Here is a 19,564-nt window from a genome sequence, read left to right on the forward strand (position 1 = left end):
TGTCTCAGCGTTCCTGGCCGGCTGGACTGGCAGGAGCGCCTATGGTGGAACGCCTATGGTGGGAATCTCCCCAAAGCGGGGTGGTGGTGGGATATAAGGCTGGTTAGAGAGTGTGCGACGTGGGAGATGGTCCCTGGCCCAGGGTTCATCCAGCAGGACACTTGGAGCCAGGCCTGCCAGGCTGCCGGGCAGGCGCCTCAAGGCCTGGAGTGACTGTGATCTCTACCAGCGGTTCTCACCCTGGGAGCGTTTTGTCTCCCCAAGACGGATTTGGCAATGTCTGCATGTGTTTTTGGTTTTTAAAACGGGGGTTTGCTTCTGGCTTTTACTGAGTAGAGGCTGAGGAGCTACCAACCCACCTGCAATGTGCAGAACAGCTCCCCACACCAAGGAATTATCTTGGCCCCAATATATCACAGTGCAGAGGTCAAGAAACCCTGGGCTGCAGTAAGGCAGGGAGTGTCAGTACTGTCTTGGCAGCGTGTTGAGGAAGGAGTCAGAGGGTCAGGGGGTGGAGGATTTAGACAGATTGGGGAATGGAGGATTTAGATAGATTGATTACTCGAGGCCAGAAACCCAGCACCTGCCCCATTCCGAGGAGGGCGCACTCCCCCACTCTGGGAATATGGAATGCCCAAGGAGGGGACCAGCATCTTTGAGACGCTTGGTGGTGTTCTGTAGGCTGAGGTTGATTTTTGGAGGCCACGGAACTGGGTTCTCAGGTGTCAATTGAGGATGACATGAATCTGGAGAAGCGGTGGGCAGGTGGTGGCCCTTGGCCATCAGAGGCAAGGCAGACATGGCCCCATAATGGCAGCAAGGCCAGGCTCACCGCCAGGTTGTCCTGACCCGCCATGCTGCTGTCAAGCACAGTGTTCCCATGGGCAGCAGGTGGGCAGCCAGTTGGGTCTTCTCGACTTGCAGAGCCAGGAAGAAAACCAAGAGCTGGTAAGCAGGCATGTCAGCCCCTGCAGCGGAAAAACCACTGCCCTCACCTAGTGTTCTGATGGGAGCCAGTTCTCAAACCATGTCCCAGGGATTGAGGGGGAGGCTGGGTGTCTTTGAGGAAGGATCTTGCCACATTCTTGCAAGACAAGCATTCCCCCATCCTTCCTCAGGGGAACGACAGCTCTTTATCAGGATAACTGTATTGCAAGGAAAGTATAATACCCAGACCTGTTGAGTGCTGTTGAGTACAGGGTCTGAGGTGATACTAGACCAGGCAGTCATAGTAGACAAGAAATCCAGATAGATGCCCTGGCCTCCCGGCCTTCTGAGGGACAGGGGTAGTCTCCGGTCCTAGACTCTGCTGTTGCCTGCAGCAGTAACCAGCTTATTAACCCACTTTGTTGGCTTTTCCTGGATCCCCGTCTCTCCTTGCTCTCTCTGAGATCATCTCCCAAGCAAGTAACTACCTTAACCTTTCTTCTGACTTTGTCTCTACTTCCGTCCTTCCCTCCTTCCTTCCTTCTTTCCTTCCCTTCTTCTTTCCTTCCTTCCTTCCCTCCATCTTTCCTTCCTTTCTTCTCTCCTTCTTTCCTTCCTTCCTTCCCTCCTTTCCTTCTTTCCTTCCTTCTCCTTCCTTCCTTCTCCTTCCTTCCCCTTTCTTCCCCTTCCTTCCTTCTCCTTCCTTCTCCTTCTCTCCTTCCTTCTTCCTTTTCTCCTTCCCTCCTTCCTTTCTTCTCTCCTTCCTTCCTTCTCTCCTTCTTTCCTTCCTTCCTTCTCTCCTTTCCTTCCTTCTCTCCTTCTTTCCTTCCTTCCTTCCTTCCCTCCTTTCCTTCCTTCCTTCCTTCCCTCCTTTCCTTCCTTCCTTCCTTCCTTCCCGCCTTTCCTTCCTTCCTTTTCCTTCTGTCCTTCCTTCTTCCTTTTCCCCTTCCTTCCTTCCTTCCTTCCTTCCTTCCTCCCTTCCTTCCTTCCTTCGTACGGGAAGCACTATTTACTATGACAGGTAGTAGGCAAGATGTGCTGTGTAGGACTCTGACATGGTGGTGCCCGCCCACTCTTTTTTCCACCACTTCCACGGAGGAGTCCCGCAGTAGTGGAACAGAATAGAAAAATAGAGGATTCCTTACATATTCTGTGGCTGATACTGTGTACTAAGGCTAAGTGCCATTTTTGTGACACATATTACACATACACCTTTCTATGTTGGGTCACAGTATAAAATGTATTTCATACTGTGGGTCTGAGATTTAAAAAAAAAAGCTTGAAAACCACTGTTAAAAAGATAGTTTGTTTAAGATTAGCAATGATTTCAAACTTGGTTGCACAAAATAAATAGCCGAGAAGCTTGTTGAAGGCAGGTCCTGTGATCCTGTTTTAGACCTTTGAGAACAAGCCCAGTGGTGGGCCGGGGAGTCTGCGTTTTAACACACATGCCCTGTGGTCCTCACTCTTGACGGGCTTGGGAGCCTCTGGTTGAGGCTGTAAGTGGAACCTGGGAGCTCATTGGAAGCACTTGGGCCAGGATAGGGCAGCTCCTTGCCTGTGTTTTTTCCCCAGCCTCTCCTCTGCAAACTCCAGGGGACACAGCAGCAGGGCGCCATGCTTTGGGGGTCCCTGAGTTGTGTGTGTGTGTGTGGGGGGGGGGCTGGGAGCATCCTGCTGGCTGTTTTAGAATGATAGTATTTTTGTCTTGGAACCATTTAGCATATATTAAGTGGCTGATGCATACACCCCAAAGATGGTCATCTTTAAGGTTAAAATGTATGAATTTCTGCACAGTAGTCCACGACAAGCTAATTCCTTAATATGTTCCAGGTCATGGCCTCAGAGAGATGCAAGTTGAGATTATCCATGACCGTCCAGCACATTCTCCCCGAAAAGCTAGCAGTGACCACAGTATTCACGGCGGGGCAGTGCTCAGCCGGCCGGGCAGGCCGCACTTCTGCTGTGTGGGCAGTGATGGGCGGCGCTCCCTTATCCACAGTGAAAGCGACTGACAAGCCCGAGAACAGCGTCCGAGCTTCACAGCCACTTCCCTTTGTAGTCAGAGCTTGTCTAGAAGAGCAGTGGGTGCAGAGCCCGTTGTGTGGGTGGGGACTCTGACGTGGAACGCCACCAGGCCTGTGCGGTGTCAGCGCACCACAGGCTCTGTCCGCCGCACAGCCTCTAGCACCGGGGGAGGGCCGGGCTCGGTAAGGCTCTTAAATTGTGGTCTGCAGGGGAACTCTGGGCTCCAGCTGAGACTAAACCTTCTCCTTTCTATCGCAGTCTGTGGTGCTTGTTGGCTGTTTTTTTGCTATGCAAGAAACCACCCCAAAACCTAGTGGCTTAAAACAGCCACCGCCGTTAACTTGCCGGCAACTCGGTCACCTGCGTGGCGGGCACGTGCGGTGTGCTCTGGGATCTGCCCGGAGCTGCCTTCCTCTGGGAATGTAGCTTCCTCACAGCATGGCGGGCCTCAGAGGTTCCAAGAGGACCAAAGCGAAGCTGTGGGGGCTCTTAAAGTCCAGCCTTAAGAGTCTCAGAATGTCACTTCTCTCGGTCACAGAAAATCCCAAGCACAGATTCAGGGGGAATGCCGACCTAGATTTTGCCTTTGGGTTGGAAAAGCGTCAAGTGCGTTCGTGGTTGGGAAGAACTACTGTCCTGTGTCTTTGGAAATGGGCCTGCCACCCTGTGCCTCCCTCCCTCCTTTGTCCGCCTGCCCGCTCCTTTGTTTATTCCTTCCCTCCATCTAAATGTGCCAGCTAGCCGGGCGCGGTGGCGCACGCTTGTGATCCCCGCGCTTGGGAGGCGGAGACAGGAGGATCGCGCAGGTTCGAAGCCAGCCGTGCGCGCTGGCTTAGGAGACCCTGTTTCCAAATAAAAATGTAAAAATAGGTCTGGGAGTGTAGCCCGGAGGTAGAAGGGCTTCCAGGAACCCCAGTACCACCAAGAAAAAAAGAAATCTGCCAGCCGTCACCTTCATTAGAAAACAGCACTGCATAGTTGGCTGGAAGGCTAAAAACCGATCTCTGAGAGCCTTTGGCTCTGCCAGTGTTTCCCAGTGGTGTTTCCCCATCCTGCGTTTGCTTAGTCTTGTCTGTCTTCTCTTCGAGTCTAAGTTCCCCTGAAGAGTCTTTGCTTCCTTCACCGTGCATGGGAGGTGCTCCATAACGTTTGGATATATAAACGAGCAAAAACAGATTTTAGAATAACTAAGCTTCCGTTTGTTTAGACAAAGCATCATTTTATGTTAGGCAGGTGTTTCAAAACCAGACAGAATTAACACTTTTAAACTCTTCCGCTTTTTATCTTTCTTGGCCAGGACCTTCTTTTCAGGGCCCTGAATTTGCAGCTTATAGGGTGTAGTTATGATTTTATGTCATGCATCGGTACTTAAACATATGTGTAGTATTAAATGTAAATAGCATGTCATGCGCTCTATAATCGTGTATACAAATGCTTACTGTGTATATCAGTAATACCAAGAATTCCCTTTTGCTACTTCACCAAACTTGCGGGAAAGGAACGGGTATAATCAGAGTCGTGCGGTCCTCTGACGCTGGTGGGCCCCTCGCCACCCTCAGCACTTGCTTTTTCTTGCTTCTGTCCCTGGTGACCAGGAGCGTGAAGAAGAGGCCGTGTGTGTCATTATGTGTGCGTCGGTCAAGTACAACATCCGGGGTCCGGCCCTCATCCCAAGAATGAAGACCAAGCACCGAATCTACTACATCACCCTCTTCTCCGTCGTCCTCCTGGGCCTCATCGCCACCGGCACATTTCAGTTCTGGCCGCACTCCATCGAGTCCACCAGCGACTGGAGCGTGGAGAAGCGCAGCGTCCGGGACGTGCCGGTGGTCAGGCTCCCCGCCGAGAGTCCCATCCCGGAGCGGGGGGATCTCAGCTGCAGAATGCACACATGTTTTGATGTCTACCGCTGCGGCTTCAACCCAAAGAACAAAATCAAGGTATACATCTACCCTCTGAAGAAGTACGTGGACGACTCCGGTGTCCCAATCAGCAACACCATCTCCCGGGAGTACAACGAGCTGCTCACCGCCATCTCCGACAGCGACTACTACACCGACGACATCAACCGCGCCTGCCTGTTTGTCCCCCCCATCGACGTGCTCAACCAGAATGCTCTCCGCATCAAGGAGACGGCGCAGGCGCTGGCCCAGCTCTCCAGGTACTGGACGCGTGGGGGCCCAAGGGGCACTGGAATGGGCCTTTGGCTTCCAGATGCTGTCTCGTCCAGCAGGGGAGCGTGAGCCACCAGCTCAGAGCACGAGGCCTTGCTGGCAGGGTGAGGCAGTCCTGTCTCTGGTGCTGCTGGGCGTCCCCGGCTGCTTAGGGCTTATACACTAAGGGTGGCTCTTCTTCCCGTACTTTCTTCATATACTTAAATACACTGCACCCCACCTACTGTACTCACTTAGGTAATTCATGTTTACTTTAAGAGGTTTGAAAATACAGGTAAGCAAAAGAGGAATGTAAGGTTCATTCCATAATCCTGTCTTTTAAGAAATAACCGTTATTAATGTTTTGGTTTTACTTTGCAATAATTTTTATATAAAAATATACACAGGTGTGTGTATCTCTGTGAATTTTTTGGTCAGGGATGTTATCATAACATAGCACACGCTCTTGGTTGCTTTATTTTCCTTATTAGATGATGACGACTATACATCCAAATAATTTTGTAATTATTTAATATATTAATAATTTCAATATACTTCCAAAAATAATTTTATAATAATTTTTATTATATAATTTTAAAGGTTATATGGTATTCATTTTATGGATGTTCTATAATATATTCAGTCAACTTTCAAACATTTTGCTTACTTTTTGTTTCTTTAACCAGATGGCGAACATTTGGGTGGTTTTCAGTTTTGGTTTTTTTTTTTTTTTTTTTTGGTGGTACTGGGGTTTCTGGAAACCCTTCTACCTCTGGGCTACATTCCCAGACCTATTTTTTATACTTTTTAAAATTTGGAAACAGGGTCTCTTAAGCCAGCGCGGCTAGCTTCGAACCTGCGCCATCCTCCTATCTCTGCCTCTCAAGCGCGGGGATTACAAGCGTGCACCACCATGCCTGGCCGTTTTCAATTTGTCATTGTGCGAACTGGTTCTGAAGTGGACACTCTTGGCGTACACACCCACACATTTCTTCTTCCAAGGAGGCAGACCACCTGACATAGTATTGATACCTGCAGGAGTTTCCTTGGCACACCTGAGAAGTGGCCTTGTGTAGTGGTGGTGGTGGTGGCGGCGGCAGCAGCGTGGTATGTGTGTATGTGTGTGGTGGTGGTGAGTGGTGCTTGGGCTTGTTACCCAGTTGCTGACTCTTGTTTCTTCATAGCTGAATTCTATTAAGAATTCATAGAGTTCTCCGTGTTTAATTTCTTAACAGATGGGATCGAGGCACAAATCACCTGCTGTTCAACATGTTGCCTGGAAGTCCCCCGGACTATAACACTGCCCTGGATGTCCCCAGAGACAGGTGGGTGTATTTGGATATTTGGGGCTGTCCCTGAGGATTAGGTAAGGGCAAGCTCCTTTTGTCCTTATGAAATTATGTTCCTGAGTCTGCTGGTATGTATTTTATAATTCGAATAGTCTATTAAACTAGGAAACTGCGCTCGGCACTTGCCTCCTTGAGGCGTAAAAGTTGAGACCCCATTCACTGGGGAGAATCAGTGGGAGCTTATGTCCTAGCGCAGCCTCTCAGAAACGATTCCTTTTCTTACTCTGGGCGCTTTCCCGAGTGAAGCACCCCAACTCCCACGGCCAGGCTTAGGACTGGCTGCATCAGCTGTCTCTGAATTGGGGCATCTGCAGAAGTAGAGCGTGCTGAGGGGGAGCAAGGCGCGGTCAGTGCGGTTGATGCCGGGGCCGTGGCTGTTCCCTCTGTGGTGACGTTGGCGGCCCTCTGTTGTTCCAGGTGGTGGTTTCCCCTCCTCTCCCTCCGTCCCTTCCTCTATTCCTTTGACCTGTCTCTGCCCACTGCCTTCCTGCGCCCTTCTTTCCTTCCTTTCTGGTAAAATGGCGGATGTGGGTTGGATGTCCGTGGCTCCGTGATCGTGACTCTGCGTTGACTCCTCCTGTGTATCTGCCCTTGCCTGCCCTGACTGAATCACCTTGGCCAGAGGTTCTTAGAAAGCTCCGGAATGAGGTGCTGCTTAGGGCACCTCTCAGGGCTGGGTTCCAGGCCTTGAGGGGAGCAGAAAGTTTGGGCGCTGGATGAGGGTGCCAGGCAGCATTCAAGGCGTAGGATCGTTACAAGACTTTATGTAGGAACTCGTTTATCCCCGGTCTTGTTAGAGCAGATACGGCCCTCTCGAGATCATTGCTTCTGACAAGGATGACGGCCGAGGGCCGGCCGCGACCTCAGCTGTCATTTGTGGAAATCTACACTCAGCCCCGCTCTTCCTCAGAAGATGAAATCTAAACCTTCTTTGCTTTAAGTGATTATCTTGAGTCACTTTTGAGTTTCTCCCTGGAAACAGAATTATCACTAGAAGAGACAAACGCCCAAGACCACCCCTGGATTTGGGTGTAGAAACCATTGTGGACGACAGAGGGCAGTGTGGCCATGCAGATGCTCCAGAGAAGGCGCTACACGCCTGATGGGCTCTCTGCCCCGGGAGGGGCCTTCCCTTTCCAGAGGGCTGCAGCGCCAGGGATCTGGTTGCCCTGGGAAAGGGAGATCCTTCCGAGAATCGAGAAAGGAAGAAAAAGAGCTGCTAGGAAATACAGTATCTTCACCTCCTGTTCTGAAGTTTTTGTCCCCCCCCCCCACCACAAGGTTTATTTCTGTTTGGGACCTTTAGCTTTTTGCTGACATTTTGGTACGTGTAGCTGCATGGGAGATGGGTTTTATTTTTATCAAGCGCTCTTATTATCTGGGGTTTCATTTTTCTGTGGGAAGGTGTCAAGTAGAGAGGAGAACGTTTGAATTCTTGCTAGAGCTGAGGTGTTAAAGACGGGAGATCACGTTGTGTTTCCTGTGTTTTTGTGAGCGGTCATGGGCATGGGTCATGGGCAACCCTGTAGCACATGGCGAGTCTGCGCGTGGCCTCCTACATCTTGACGCAGGGCATTTTACTTTGAAACCTGGGTGGCTCCTGTGAGGTGAGGAATAATCGATTTGTTTGTTAATTTCTCTCATCCTTTGTCCTTGCTCCTGGACTCAGAGGAGGCAAGAACCACAGTGTAGAATGGTTTCAGCAGGAGCGGCACGTCATACTGTTCAGAAATTAGACAACAGGTGGGCCAGATGCTTCAGCAGCTACTGAAATCTATATAGTCACGGGTGTGTTTTCTGAAGTTATTTCAGGAAGAGAAATGCAAGGACCTAGACGGAAGGGAAACGTGCCGAGCAAGTATGACCTTTGTGCTGCTTATGCCTGTTTTTATTTCTCTTTCAATTTTTAGAAATCAGATATATGAAGCACATAGACTATCTCTGCACAGGAGTTGTACAGTATGCAAGTATATGTTAAAACCTACTATTGTCTCTGCCTCTATTTTTACTCCTTAACAAGAGGCACTCATTGTTAAAATATTATATATTTTTCAAATATTGTTCTATGAAATACACATACCTATTTTGTTTTATTTTATTTTATTTTATTTTTTTGGAGATTTAAAGAAGTTTATTAGAAAGATAGAAATACAGAAAATAGAAATACAGCTCCATACCAGACTGGCATGGAGGGGTGACTCGAAATGAATACACCAAAGGGATCACACGTGGACCGGACTTACAGAGCCACGTGCCCCATGTTGCCCCAAGATGTTGGGCGCCAAATTATGTTACGGATTTGGGAGAGTATGGTTGTGGGGAATCTGTTCCCGGGGACCCCTGTTAGGGTCCTGGACACAATTTCCCTCAAACCACAACGAAACCCCAAACGACCAAAACACAGAAATAAACCACGGGTTCTTGTCCTGAGCTAAGAATAAATATGCATAGCTTGGACAGTTGCTGATGATTTAAAGAAGTTTATTAGAAAGATAGAAATACAGAAAATAGAAATACAGCTCCATACCAGACTGGCATGGAGGGGTGACTCAAAATGAATACACCCTATTTTGTTTTAATTTAGGTAGGAATGTATTATATATATATATATATATATATATATATATATATATATATATTTTGTATTGTTGGTGATTGAACCCATGGATATTCTACCTCTAAGCTACACTCCAGCTCTATTCTGTTTTTTATAAACAGTGTCTTCTTAAGTTGCCGAGGGTCTCTCTAAGTTGCTGAGGCTGGCTTTGAACCTGAGATCCTCTTGTCTGAGCCTTCCAGGTGCTGGGATTACAGGCATGTACCACCAGACCTGGCAGATACACTTCTTTAATTCTTAACTAATATTAATTTTCTCTGATATATTCTGTAATATTATTACTCCTTGGTGGGATTTTATTATCTTTTTTTTTGCATACCTCTACAAATTTCTCTTTTTATGTGGTTGTGTTTATTTATTTGAACTTGTTATGGAAAATTTCCAAGAGAAAAAAGAGTAGTTAGTCCAGTGAGCCCCCACGCCCACTGTCCAGCTTGATCTGTCACTCCCATTCCCATTATCGGGAGCAAACCCGAGACATTTATCATTATATCTCTCAATCTTTTCATGTGCATATTTACTTTTATTTATTGGTATTTATTTATTTATTTTGATACTGAGGATTTAACTGGAAGCATTCTTTTATCTCCCAAGATATACCCCCAACCTGATTTTTCTTATGGTCTTATTAAGTTGCAGAGAGCCTCACTAAGTTGCTGAGGCTGGCCTCGAACCTGTGATCCTCCTATCTCAGCCTCCCAAGTACTAGGATTACAAGTACGTGCCTTCATGCCTGGTAATAATCAGCTTTTTTAAAAAAAAACATACCTAAAATACTATCATTTTATCTAGAAACATTAATTGTAATTCTTTAACATCATCAAATATCCACCAAAATCTAGCCATTGTTCAAATTTACTTGTCTCATAAATGTGTGTGTGTGTGTGTGTGTGTGTGTGTGTGTGTGTGTATGACCAGTAGGATCAGCCAGCTTTTGTTTTCTTTGTTGCAAAGCCTGAAGTTTTATATTTGAGGCATTTGTAGACTTGATTATGTGCATGGCTTAAAGGAAAGCAAACGCTAAACTGGGAGTGCCCAGGGGCAGAAGGAGATCAGGGAAGTCCCTTGAGACGGCCTGGAGGACAGAGAGTCGAGGGGTGGGAAGAGGGCTCGGCCAGGAGGAGAGGGCCCGGAGTTGGGAGGTCTTGGAAAGTGCTAAAAGTACCGGAGCGCTCTTGGACTGACAGAATACTTGGCTTGCCACGAGCCTGATCATCACACTAATACTTTCTCAGCCACACATTTTCTATTTGGTCCCTTGTAGCTTTGGAAGCGATCTCTGATTTGGGGATCCATAATGGGAAAACAGAATGTGCTGCCGAGAAATTCACTTTCCAGCCAATGCGAACCATGTGCTCCGTAAGGCAAGAGGCGCTTGCAGTGTTTTCTCCATTATAGCGCTGTGGAAAGCTCATCAGAAGAGACCACGACTGAAGTCGAAGGCTTGTCAGTAGCGAGGCTGGGCTGAGGCGAGTCGGACCAGCTGCAGACGTGGTTCGTTCTGAGATCACATGTGTGTGATCTGTGACACGAGGCCTGCTTCAGACTACATGCCGTCCTGCATGACGTACGCCTCACTCCAAACTCAGTAACTAGTGTGGGATCAACGATAGAGTCCCAGAGTAACAGAGAAGGTCGTGACGCCCGCCTGCTTCCTTTCTCCCCACAAGCACTCCATCATGTCATCCCAGGCCGTGGGTAGCAGCCTGCTCAGCCCGGCCTCGGCTCGCCTGCACCGCCTGGTGCTGGTGTGTGGGTCCCCGTCTGTGCCTCTGCGCAGGCCCTGGGCCATGTGGAGTCTGCTTGCCGTCATGGAACCCGCCCAAGTTCATGTTGGATGGACTTGGTGATGCATGCTAATCAGGGAAAGTCAGACCGTATGTGGGTACGAAGGAGCGTCATTACGGTTTAGCGAGGAGGCTGGCAGCTGGAGAGGTCTTGAGCCTGCACATTACCTCATTCACCAGTCTTGGTTTCATAAAGCTTAAACAAACAGAGTGGGATTTTCAGGGGTGGTTTGAGAATCTTTGAACTTAAACTGGTCATGTTAGAAGGGAATGTAGGTTGTCATCAGGGCAGGGAGGGGATTGGTAGCAATCAGTATTGCAAAAAAAAAAAAAAAAAGTGTGGTTTCGCAGTTCAGACATTTTGGCTTAGACTGCAGTGCATGCAACTGGCAGACACTGCCCCAGAAAGTGATTTCCACGAGCTCGGAGTCCTGGGACAGCACAACAATAAACATCGGTGTGACACACACCTGCTTCCTCTCTCTGATGAAGTGTCAGCGCACCACTTGCTGGAGCCAATTAAAACATCGTGTCACTGTTGTCTAATTAAGGAGAGTAAACACTAGTGCAGGCAGACGGCAGGAGAAGCACTAATGGTCCAGTTCCGGATTCCGCTTCCTGAGCAGGGAATTGGGTTACTGAGGCTGAGTGTCTGGGATGGACGGCGAGAGCTGGCAGGGGCTGCGTGACTGACAGTCTCGGGGGCAGGAGGAAAGCGCTGTGCAGGCCAGGGGCTGGAGAGGGCTGGGGCTGCGCCATCGGAGGTGTGATGCTTTCCAGCCACCCCTGCCTTCCATGCCCACTTCCTCCCAGATTCCAGGCTCGGGCGGGAATGACTGCCCCAGCCAGCGTTCCTGCACAAACCCGCTATTATTCCTGCTTCTGTGAATGTGTTTAAGAATAAAGTATGACTGGGGAGAGGTGAGTGGGATCTGAATGAGGTGGTAGAGGGGCTGTTCATAGTGTCCCCTGGGTTCTGATGTGTTTTACAAAATGTAAAGCAAAGAAAGGCTGGGTGTGGTGGCGCACACCTGTAATCTTAGTTCTTGAGGGGCCGAGATGTCAGCCCGAGGACCTGAGGATTGCAGGCTTAAGACCAGCCTCAGCAAGACCCTGCTTCCAAATAAAAGATTTTAAAAAGGGCTGGGGTGTAGCTTGGAGGTAGAATGCCCCTGGGTTCAATCCCCAGTACCAGTACCACAAAAATAAGAAAGTAAGGAAAGACTTTAGGACCCCAGGAGAAGGCTGGTGATGGAGGGATAGGATGCAGCTGATGTCTGGGAGACTAGAGCGGCGACTAGCTGTTAGCTGGTTGATATTAACTTTAGCTGTTGTTGATATTAAGACTCTGCAGCGTGTATCAGAGTGGAGACCTTCATTCTTTCTCATCGTTTGACGTAATTCTTTGCTTTCAGGGCACTGCTGGCCGGTGGTGGCTTTTCTACGTGGACATACCGGCAGGGCTACGACGTCAGCATTCCTGTCTACAGTCCCCTGTCGGCTGAGGTGGAGCTTCCAGAGAAAGGACCAGGGTAAGGTGCCTGCAGCACAGCTGGCGCCTTATGGGATCTGTGGGGTGCTGGGAAGGGTCAGTGTGGTGGGCATCTCAGCAACTGAGGCACTGACTTCAGGCCAGGGACTTCCAGTGTACCTCCGTTTCACCCCACCCCAGTCTTGTTTATCCTGCAGCCGTCTATCTCAGCAAACTCCGAGGGCTGGCTATCAAATTCCCCAAACCAGGAATTGAAGGCATCTTTAACTTCTTCATTTCTTTTAGCAACTTTGAAATATATACAACAATGCTTTTCTTATTTTTAAGCCCTGCATCAAAATAATAAGTACCGTTGACCGTATAGGAAACATTTTGTAGATCTCTCTGCTCCCTCTCCCTTCCTCTGCCGCGCCCCAGGCAACTGTCATCTTCCTTTGACTCCTGGAAGGTGTGGCGGTGTCGTCGCTGCCCCTGGTCTTCCTCCATTCCACCACTGTCTTGTCTCTATCTCCAGCCTGTTCTCTGAGAGCGTTCTTTCCCCTCCAGGTCAGAACAGGATTGGCTCTGTAAGTTTTTCCAGGCTGCAGGCCTACTCTGCACTGCTTGGCAGTCTCTCTCCTCATCTTCATCAGAGGAACATCCCGCTCATCCTTTAGGTTTCAACTTGAAACCACTGGCTGTGAGGGGGTGGGTGCGCCTCCTGGGCCCTGGGCTGGCTCCCCTGCCTTCTTTGGACTTTGAATTTTGTCAGTGCAGTGAAGTAGAGGCCAGGTGTGTGTTTTAACTGTGGTCACGCGTCTGCCACGTAGCTGGCTTATATCTTAACATGTGGATTAAGTGGAAAGGCCTCACAGTGTGGAAGGGGTGCGCCCTTTGTCTAGTGCTTTTTGCTGTAGTCTTTAAAAACTGTGCTACATCCAGCCTCAGAAACTTAGCAAGACCCTGTTTTAAAAAAAAATTATGCTATTTAATGGTGAGAATTCAGTGAGCTTTAAACAAATGTAATGAAGGTGTGATAAAGGAATATAAAAAGGCCTTACGTATGAAGGTGACTAAAATCGTAAACCTCAACACGTCGTACCAACTAAGATTTAAAAACCTGCTCACACTGGTGGTAGGAATGGATCTCAAGGAACTCAAGGAAACGCTTGGAGACCACTGCAGCATTCACGAGTGTTCCAGACTCACCCTTAGAGGCCTTTGTGGACCCTGAGATGCAAGAGAACTCTTCCCAAGAGAAAATACCTTTTTCCTCTTTGTATGTTCTGCTGTGTGGCCTGGGACCAGATTCTGAGATTGACAGTAGTCATTGTTGAGCAAATGTTACTTAGACAATGTGCAAAGCCCAGGTAAGCTTAACACTTTTTCATCTTTTTTATTTTTTAGTCTACCCTTAGGTTAGTGCAAAGAAAGACTAGATGGTTAATGAACGGGTGGCTCAGATCATCTTCCTGGATTCTTATTCTTTAATGAACTCCCAGAATCGACTAACTTTGATATATTTTACTTTATTTGCAGTGCTGGGAGTGAGTGAGCCCAGCGCCACAGTACTGCTGAGCTGCGTCCTCACCCTCCTAATTTTTTAATTTTGAGACAGAGTCTTGCTAAGTTGCTAAAACAAGCCTTGGACTCATCATACTCCTGCTTCAGCCTCTCAAGTTTGTTTTTTTAATTGGAATTAACTCATATACCATAGATTCACTGTTTTAAAATTTACAGTAGCCGGGCATGGTGGCATGCACTAGTAATCCCAGTACTTGGGAGGCTGAAACAGGAGGATCGCAGGTTTGTGGCCAGGCTCAGCTACTTAGCGAGACCTCTGCACCTTATTGAGACCCTGTTTCAAAATAAAGAATACAAAACAGGGCTGAGGGTGTAGCTAGGAGGGAGAATGTCCCTGGGTTCCATCCCCAGTAGCGGGGGGAAAAAAAGTTTACAGTTCAGTGGTTCTGGGTCTATTCATGAAGCTGTACAACTCTCAGTACTACTAATTAATTAATTCTAGAAAACTTTAACCACTCCAGAAGTAAAATCAGAACCCGCTAGCAGTTGCTCCTTACCTTCATCCCCAGCAACGACTATTAATTTCTTTTCTGTCTCTCTGAATCTGTCCATTCTGAACATTTCATATAAATATAATCATACAATATGTGGCCTGTTGTATCTGTCTTCTTTCACTTAGCATAATGTTTTCAGGGTTTATCCACATTACAGCGTGGAGTCAGCACTTCATTTCTTTTTTGGCAGAATATTATCTCATCGTATGTATATATCACACTTTGTTCATCCATTCATCAATTGGTGGAAATTGGGTTTATTTTCACTTTTTAGTGATTATGAATAATGTTGCTTTGAACATTTGTGTACAAGTTTTTGTGTAGGCCTGTTCTTAATTCTCTTGGCTATATACCCAGAATTGGGATTGCTGGGCCATATGGTAACTCTGTGTTTATTTTTTTGAGGAATTGCAGAACCATTTTGCAAAGTGACTATACCATGTTACATTTCTACCAACAATGTATAAGGTTTCCAATTTCTCCACATCTCTGTCAACACTTGTTATTGTCTGTGTTTTTGATTCTAGCCATCCTAGTGGATGTGAAATAGTATGTCATTGCCGGCTTGATTTGCATTTCCTTAATGACTTAATAGTGTTGAGCACTGTTTCAAGTGCTTATGAGCCATTTAAATAACTGCTTTGGAGAAATGTCATTTGCCCATTTTTAAACTGAGTTATCTTTTTATTAAAGAACTTTGATAATTCTTATATATTCTAGATACTGTCCCCTTATTGGATATATGGTTTGACAGTATTGTCTCCCATTTTGTAGTCTGTTTTTCACTTTCATTTTATTCTAAGGGTTTTATTGTGTCACCTCCTATATTTAGGTTTGTGCTCATTTTGAGTTAAGTTTTGTATGTGGTGTGAGGTAGGGATCCAATTTCTTTCTTTCTTTTTTTTTTTTGGTGGGTCTGGAGATGGAACCCAGGGGTATTCAACCTCTGAGCTACACCCCCTGCCCTATTTTTTATTCTTTATTTTGTAACAGGGTCTCACTAAGTTGTGGAGGGCCTCACTAAGTAAGCTCAGGCTGTCTGCGAACCACGATCCTCCTGTCTCAGCCTCCCAAATGCTGGGATTGCAAGCGTGCGCCACCACTCCCGGCTCCAACTTTACTTTTTGGCTTGTGAATATCCGGTTGTCTCAGCATCACTTGTTGGGAAGAGTATTTTTCTTCCATTAAGTGATCTTGGTACCTTTGTTGAAAATCAACTGGCCATAGACATATGGGTTTATTTCTGGATTCTCACTTTATCTCTTGGTTTGTGTGTCTGTCCTCATGCCAGTTCCAGGCGGCCTTGCTTGCTGCGGCTTTGTAAGTTTTGAAACAGATAAATGGAGTCCTTCAACTTTATGACTTCTTCAAGGTTTTGCTGGCCAAGATCACTTGCTTTTGAATTAACTATTTTTGACATGCTATAATTTGATTAAGTACAAATAATAAATAGCAGCCTAGCCGGGCGTGGTGGCGCACGCTTGTAATCCCCGCGCTTGGAAGGCTGAGACAGGAGGATCGCGCAGGTTCGAAGCCAGCCTCAGCTACTGAGTGAGGCTCTCAGCAACTTAGTGAGACCCTGTTTGCAAATAAAGTATAAAAGGTTTGGGAGTATAGCCCGGAGGCAGAAAGCCTCTGGGTTCCACCCCGGAACCACCAAAAAAAAAAAAAAAAAATAAGATAAACTTAAAACTAAGATAAAACTAAAACTAAGATAAATTTAAAAATTAAGTAACTCAACACCTCTATCAACATTCAGATTAATATCATTTAGTGATAGACGAGGACTACCCCTCGTTTCTGTGATTTTCCAGGACGACTCGCAGGCCTCTGATGCAGTGAAAAGATGCAGAGCCGTCAGGAGAGAGAAGAGGCATACGGGTGACATTCAGGGGAAGCAGGCGTGAGCCCAAGCATCCTCTCCAGCAGCGTCGCAGGGGACGCCCCTCATGCCCCTAGCAACAAGTGCGACAACAAATAGGGAATGTTGTCCACCGGGAAAGCTCGACAGAATGGATAGTGGGACTTTTATTGGAACTAATGGCATCGTAGGCTGTCTCTGCCTGCCACACTTCCAGCAGGAAAGCAGATGTTCAGCACGGACCTCTTGTTTGCCCAGTTTGGGCAGAGTGAGCCTCTGTTACTTGTTCTGCAGCTGATGGGAACCTTCTGCAAATCCATGTTTCCTTATGACAGTCACAGGGCCAGTTTTACAAGCAAGCCTTTAAAAAATTTTTTTTTAAATTTTTTATTGGTGCATTGTAATCCTACCTCTTAAGGGGATACACAAGATGGTGGAGACACACATGCACATCTCACCCAATCAGCCCTTACGCTGTTCCCTCAGACCTGCCATCCTAATTCTTCCACACAGGGCAGGAGCCACAATGAAGAGTTTTGGGGCCCGATGTTGGCAGAGCTGCATTTGGGAAACTGGGTGAGGCGGTGGGCTCGGCTCCCGGCCCTATCGTTGGTACACCTTTCTGGAGACCACTGGACCCAATCGCTAGTGTAATTTAGCTCCCTTCCATTGGGTTAGGACTCTTAATTTCCTTCAGATTTAATCCAAGGAAGAAAACACTGAAATGATTTAGTGAAAATAAAGCAAAGGAGAACAAGCCACGTGGAGTGAGGGCTATCTTTAACTAGTTTTAGAGCTTTAAACTCTTACATTGGTGGTATGTTCCTAGTAATTTGACCTCTCTAGTTTTTATGTATAACTACATTGAATTTGAGGTCTTTATTACTCTAGGTTTCAGTTAGTTTATCAGATTCTGTGGTCCAAATACCCATAAGAAATCAGTGTATCTTCAGGGTAGTACAAGAAAGTTAGCTAAGGGCTGATCCAACCCCCACGGGCCAGCGGGTGGGTTTCTGCAGCTCGGCTTGGGCCAGGCTCACTGCATCTCTGTCTGTCAGATCTCAGTTTGGCCCTGCAGGGGTGGTGTTGATTTTATAAAGAATATCCTCCCACTCCCCCCAAACAAACAAGCAAACAAACAAACAACAAGAGTTAAGACGGGCTTTAGACCTAGCCCTTCCAGGCCCTGGGAGGAGGGCCGGCAGGAGCCTCTCGGCAGCACGGCGGACTGTTGCTTTGTGAGAGTTGCTTTTTAAGGGAATTCCCACATCTCCTGAGGGCTGCATGGAGTAGCCAGAACTCTGCTTTTATTTTTATTTTAAACCTCTCTCAGTAGTTTTTCAATGGGAAGCTGAGGATTGTTGCTATTGATAGCTGCTTCTCACAGCTGTGTTGGCCCCAGCTGGAATTCTTGTCATTTTCCTTCTAAAAGGAACTAAATTGGGGGTTTTACAACCATTACTATTGAGGGAGACTTCAAATTCTCAGCGTGATTTTACTTAAACTTAGATATCAGGCTGCTGGGAGGAAACTTAAAAGTCACAGCCAGTAATTTTAGTCTTTGAAAGAAAAACAGTCCGCCTTAAAAATTTATTTGCTTAAAACTAAAATGGTGGTAGTTCATTGGCTGCCCGTCAGGTCGGGAGAGCCCGCGGGCAGGGACACGTTTAGACCCTGGTTCACATCTGCACATTTACGCTGAAGATGGAGCCGTGGTCGGGTGGGGAATCCCGCATCTTTGATAACAGTATCTGGAACAGAAGTTGGTTTCTTAACAGTGAAGCCCAGCTCCAGATCTTCCTTTGCTCGTGCTCCTCTGAGCACTCCACACTGCTGTCTGCGTTTGTTTCTGAGCCTGTGTGGGTAGAGCCTCCCCTCTGCATCGGTGCATGTTGAACACCGTGCATTTGTACCCGTGTCTCCAGTTCCGCCCCGCGCTGCGGAGCCATTCTGCTTTCTTCTCTTTGCAGATGGGTAGCTCCCTTTCTGGCTCCCATTATCCTCAGTGTCTTTACAGTCTCGAGCCACCCTGTGCGTGGATGGGCCTGTCCATGGCCTTCCGTGTTGGTAGGTAATGGAGGATTGTGCCCTGCCCCTGCGCTCCGCTCATCTGACGAGAGCCTCCCTCTCCTGCTGCTCTGCTGTCTCCCTCCTCACACTTCTCGGGTTCCAGCCCCGGGCTGGGTCTCCCATCCATCCTTCTGCACCCTCTGTCTCTGCGCAGCGTGCCCAGGCCCCACCCTGACCTGGGCTACCCCATGCCCTCCTCACCACACCTGGTCTCTTGCATCCCGTGCCGGCCCCACAGCTCTGTCCCCAGCATAGAGAGTTTCCTCTTTTCCCTTATAGGGTTCTGATCGCCTGTGCCAGACCATGTCCCTGCTCTCCCCACAGGCAGAAATTCTTGCCCCATTAGGGCTTCAGATTCCACGTGCATCATCTCATCTCCCATCTCCCACTCTGCCCTTTTCCTTCTGGTACTCAGCAGTCTGTGCCCTCCCGTGTGGACACTCTCTTTACCACTCTTGGCTGCCCATCTGTCTGTCTTATTCTATCCTAAAGTGTAGAGTGATAGCTTTGCGCCTTCAGGACTTTAAAGACGGCGGGGCTCCAGAAACATCCGGCAGGTGCTGGTGCTTCATGAGATCCACTGCAGCAGCGGAGTCTCGTGAGTGGGAGGCCTCGGGGGCCACGCAGCTCTCCGTGGGGGACTTTTTCCTAGAGCTTCTAGAGAAAAGTTTTCTGGTTTATAGTGAAAAACTCTCCACCTCTCGAGACAGGTCATTTCATTCTCAAATACCTTTTATTGTTAAGCTGGTTTCCCTGTTGTCTGTGGGTTTGACTGACTCTTTCTCTTGTTTAAACAAACAAGATGGAGGCCAGCATGAAGCACCTAGTACCCGGGAGGTTGAGACAGGAGGATTACAGGCTCAAGGCCAGCCTCAACAATTTAGTGCGGCTGTCTACAACTTAGTGAGACCCTGTTTCACAATAAAAAATAAAAAATGGCTGGGGTGTAGCTCAGAGGTAGATTGCCACTGGGTTCAATCCCTAGTACCAAACCAAACAAAACCAAGTTGGACTGAGAGTTGGTGTCCACTTTGGGGTGAGCCAGCAGTGCTCCCAGTGTGGCCTTGCTGTCACCAGGTCGTCCTCTTGAAAATGAATACTTTTACAAAAGGACGATTCTCACGGTTCTGGGATGGAGAGGAGAACCCAGGAGTCTGTGTCTAGAAGGAGTGCTTTGTGCCTTTGGCCATGCATATGCCATTCAGTGAGTTATAAGTTAGGGG

At 47.7% G+C, this 19,564-nt stretch overlaps 1 protein-coding gene across 1 annotated transcript in view; it reads left to right on the forward strand.

Annotated features, from left to right (window-relative positions):
• Window positions 1–4,580: 4,580 nt before the first annotated feature.
• EXT2 (exostosin glycosyltransferase 2) overlaps window positions 4,581–19,564 on the forward strand; it is a gene marked incomplete at both ends in the record, with an annotated part of 126,732 nt that continues 111,748 nt past the window's right edge. The window contains 3 exons of the mRNA XM_080706825.1: window positions 4,581–5,116; window positions 6,344–6,433; window positions 12,277–12,393. Of these exons, the coding sequence (XP_080562951.1) occupies window positions 4,581–5,116; window positions 6,344–6,433; window positions 12,277–12,393 (743 nt within the window). The remainder of the gene's footprint in view (window positions 5,117–6,343; window positions 6,434–12,276; window positions 12,394–19,564) is intronic.

This window comes from Muscardinus avellanarius (genome assembly GCF_963383645.1).
Source record: "Muscardinus avellanarius genome assembly, chromosome: 1".
Lineage (NCBI taxonomy): Eukaryota > Metazoa > Chordata > Mammalia > Rodentia > Gliridae > Muscardinus > Muscardinus avellanarius.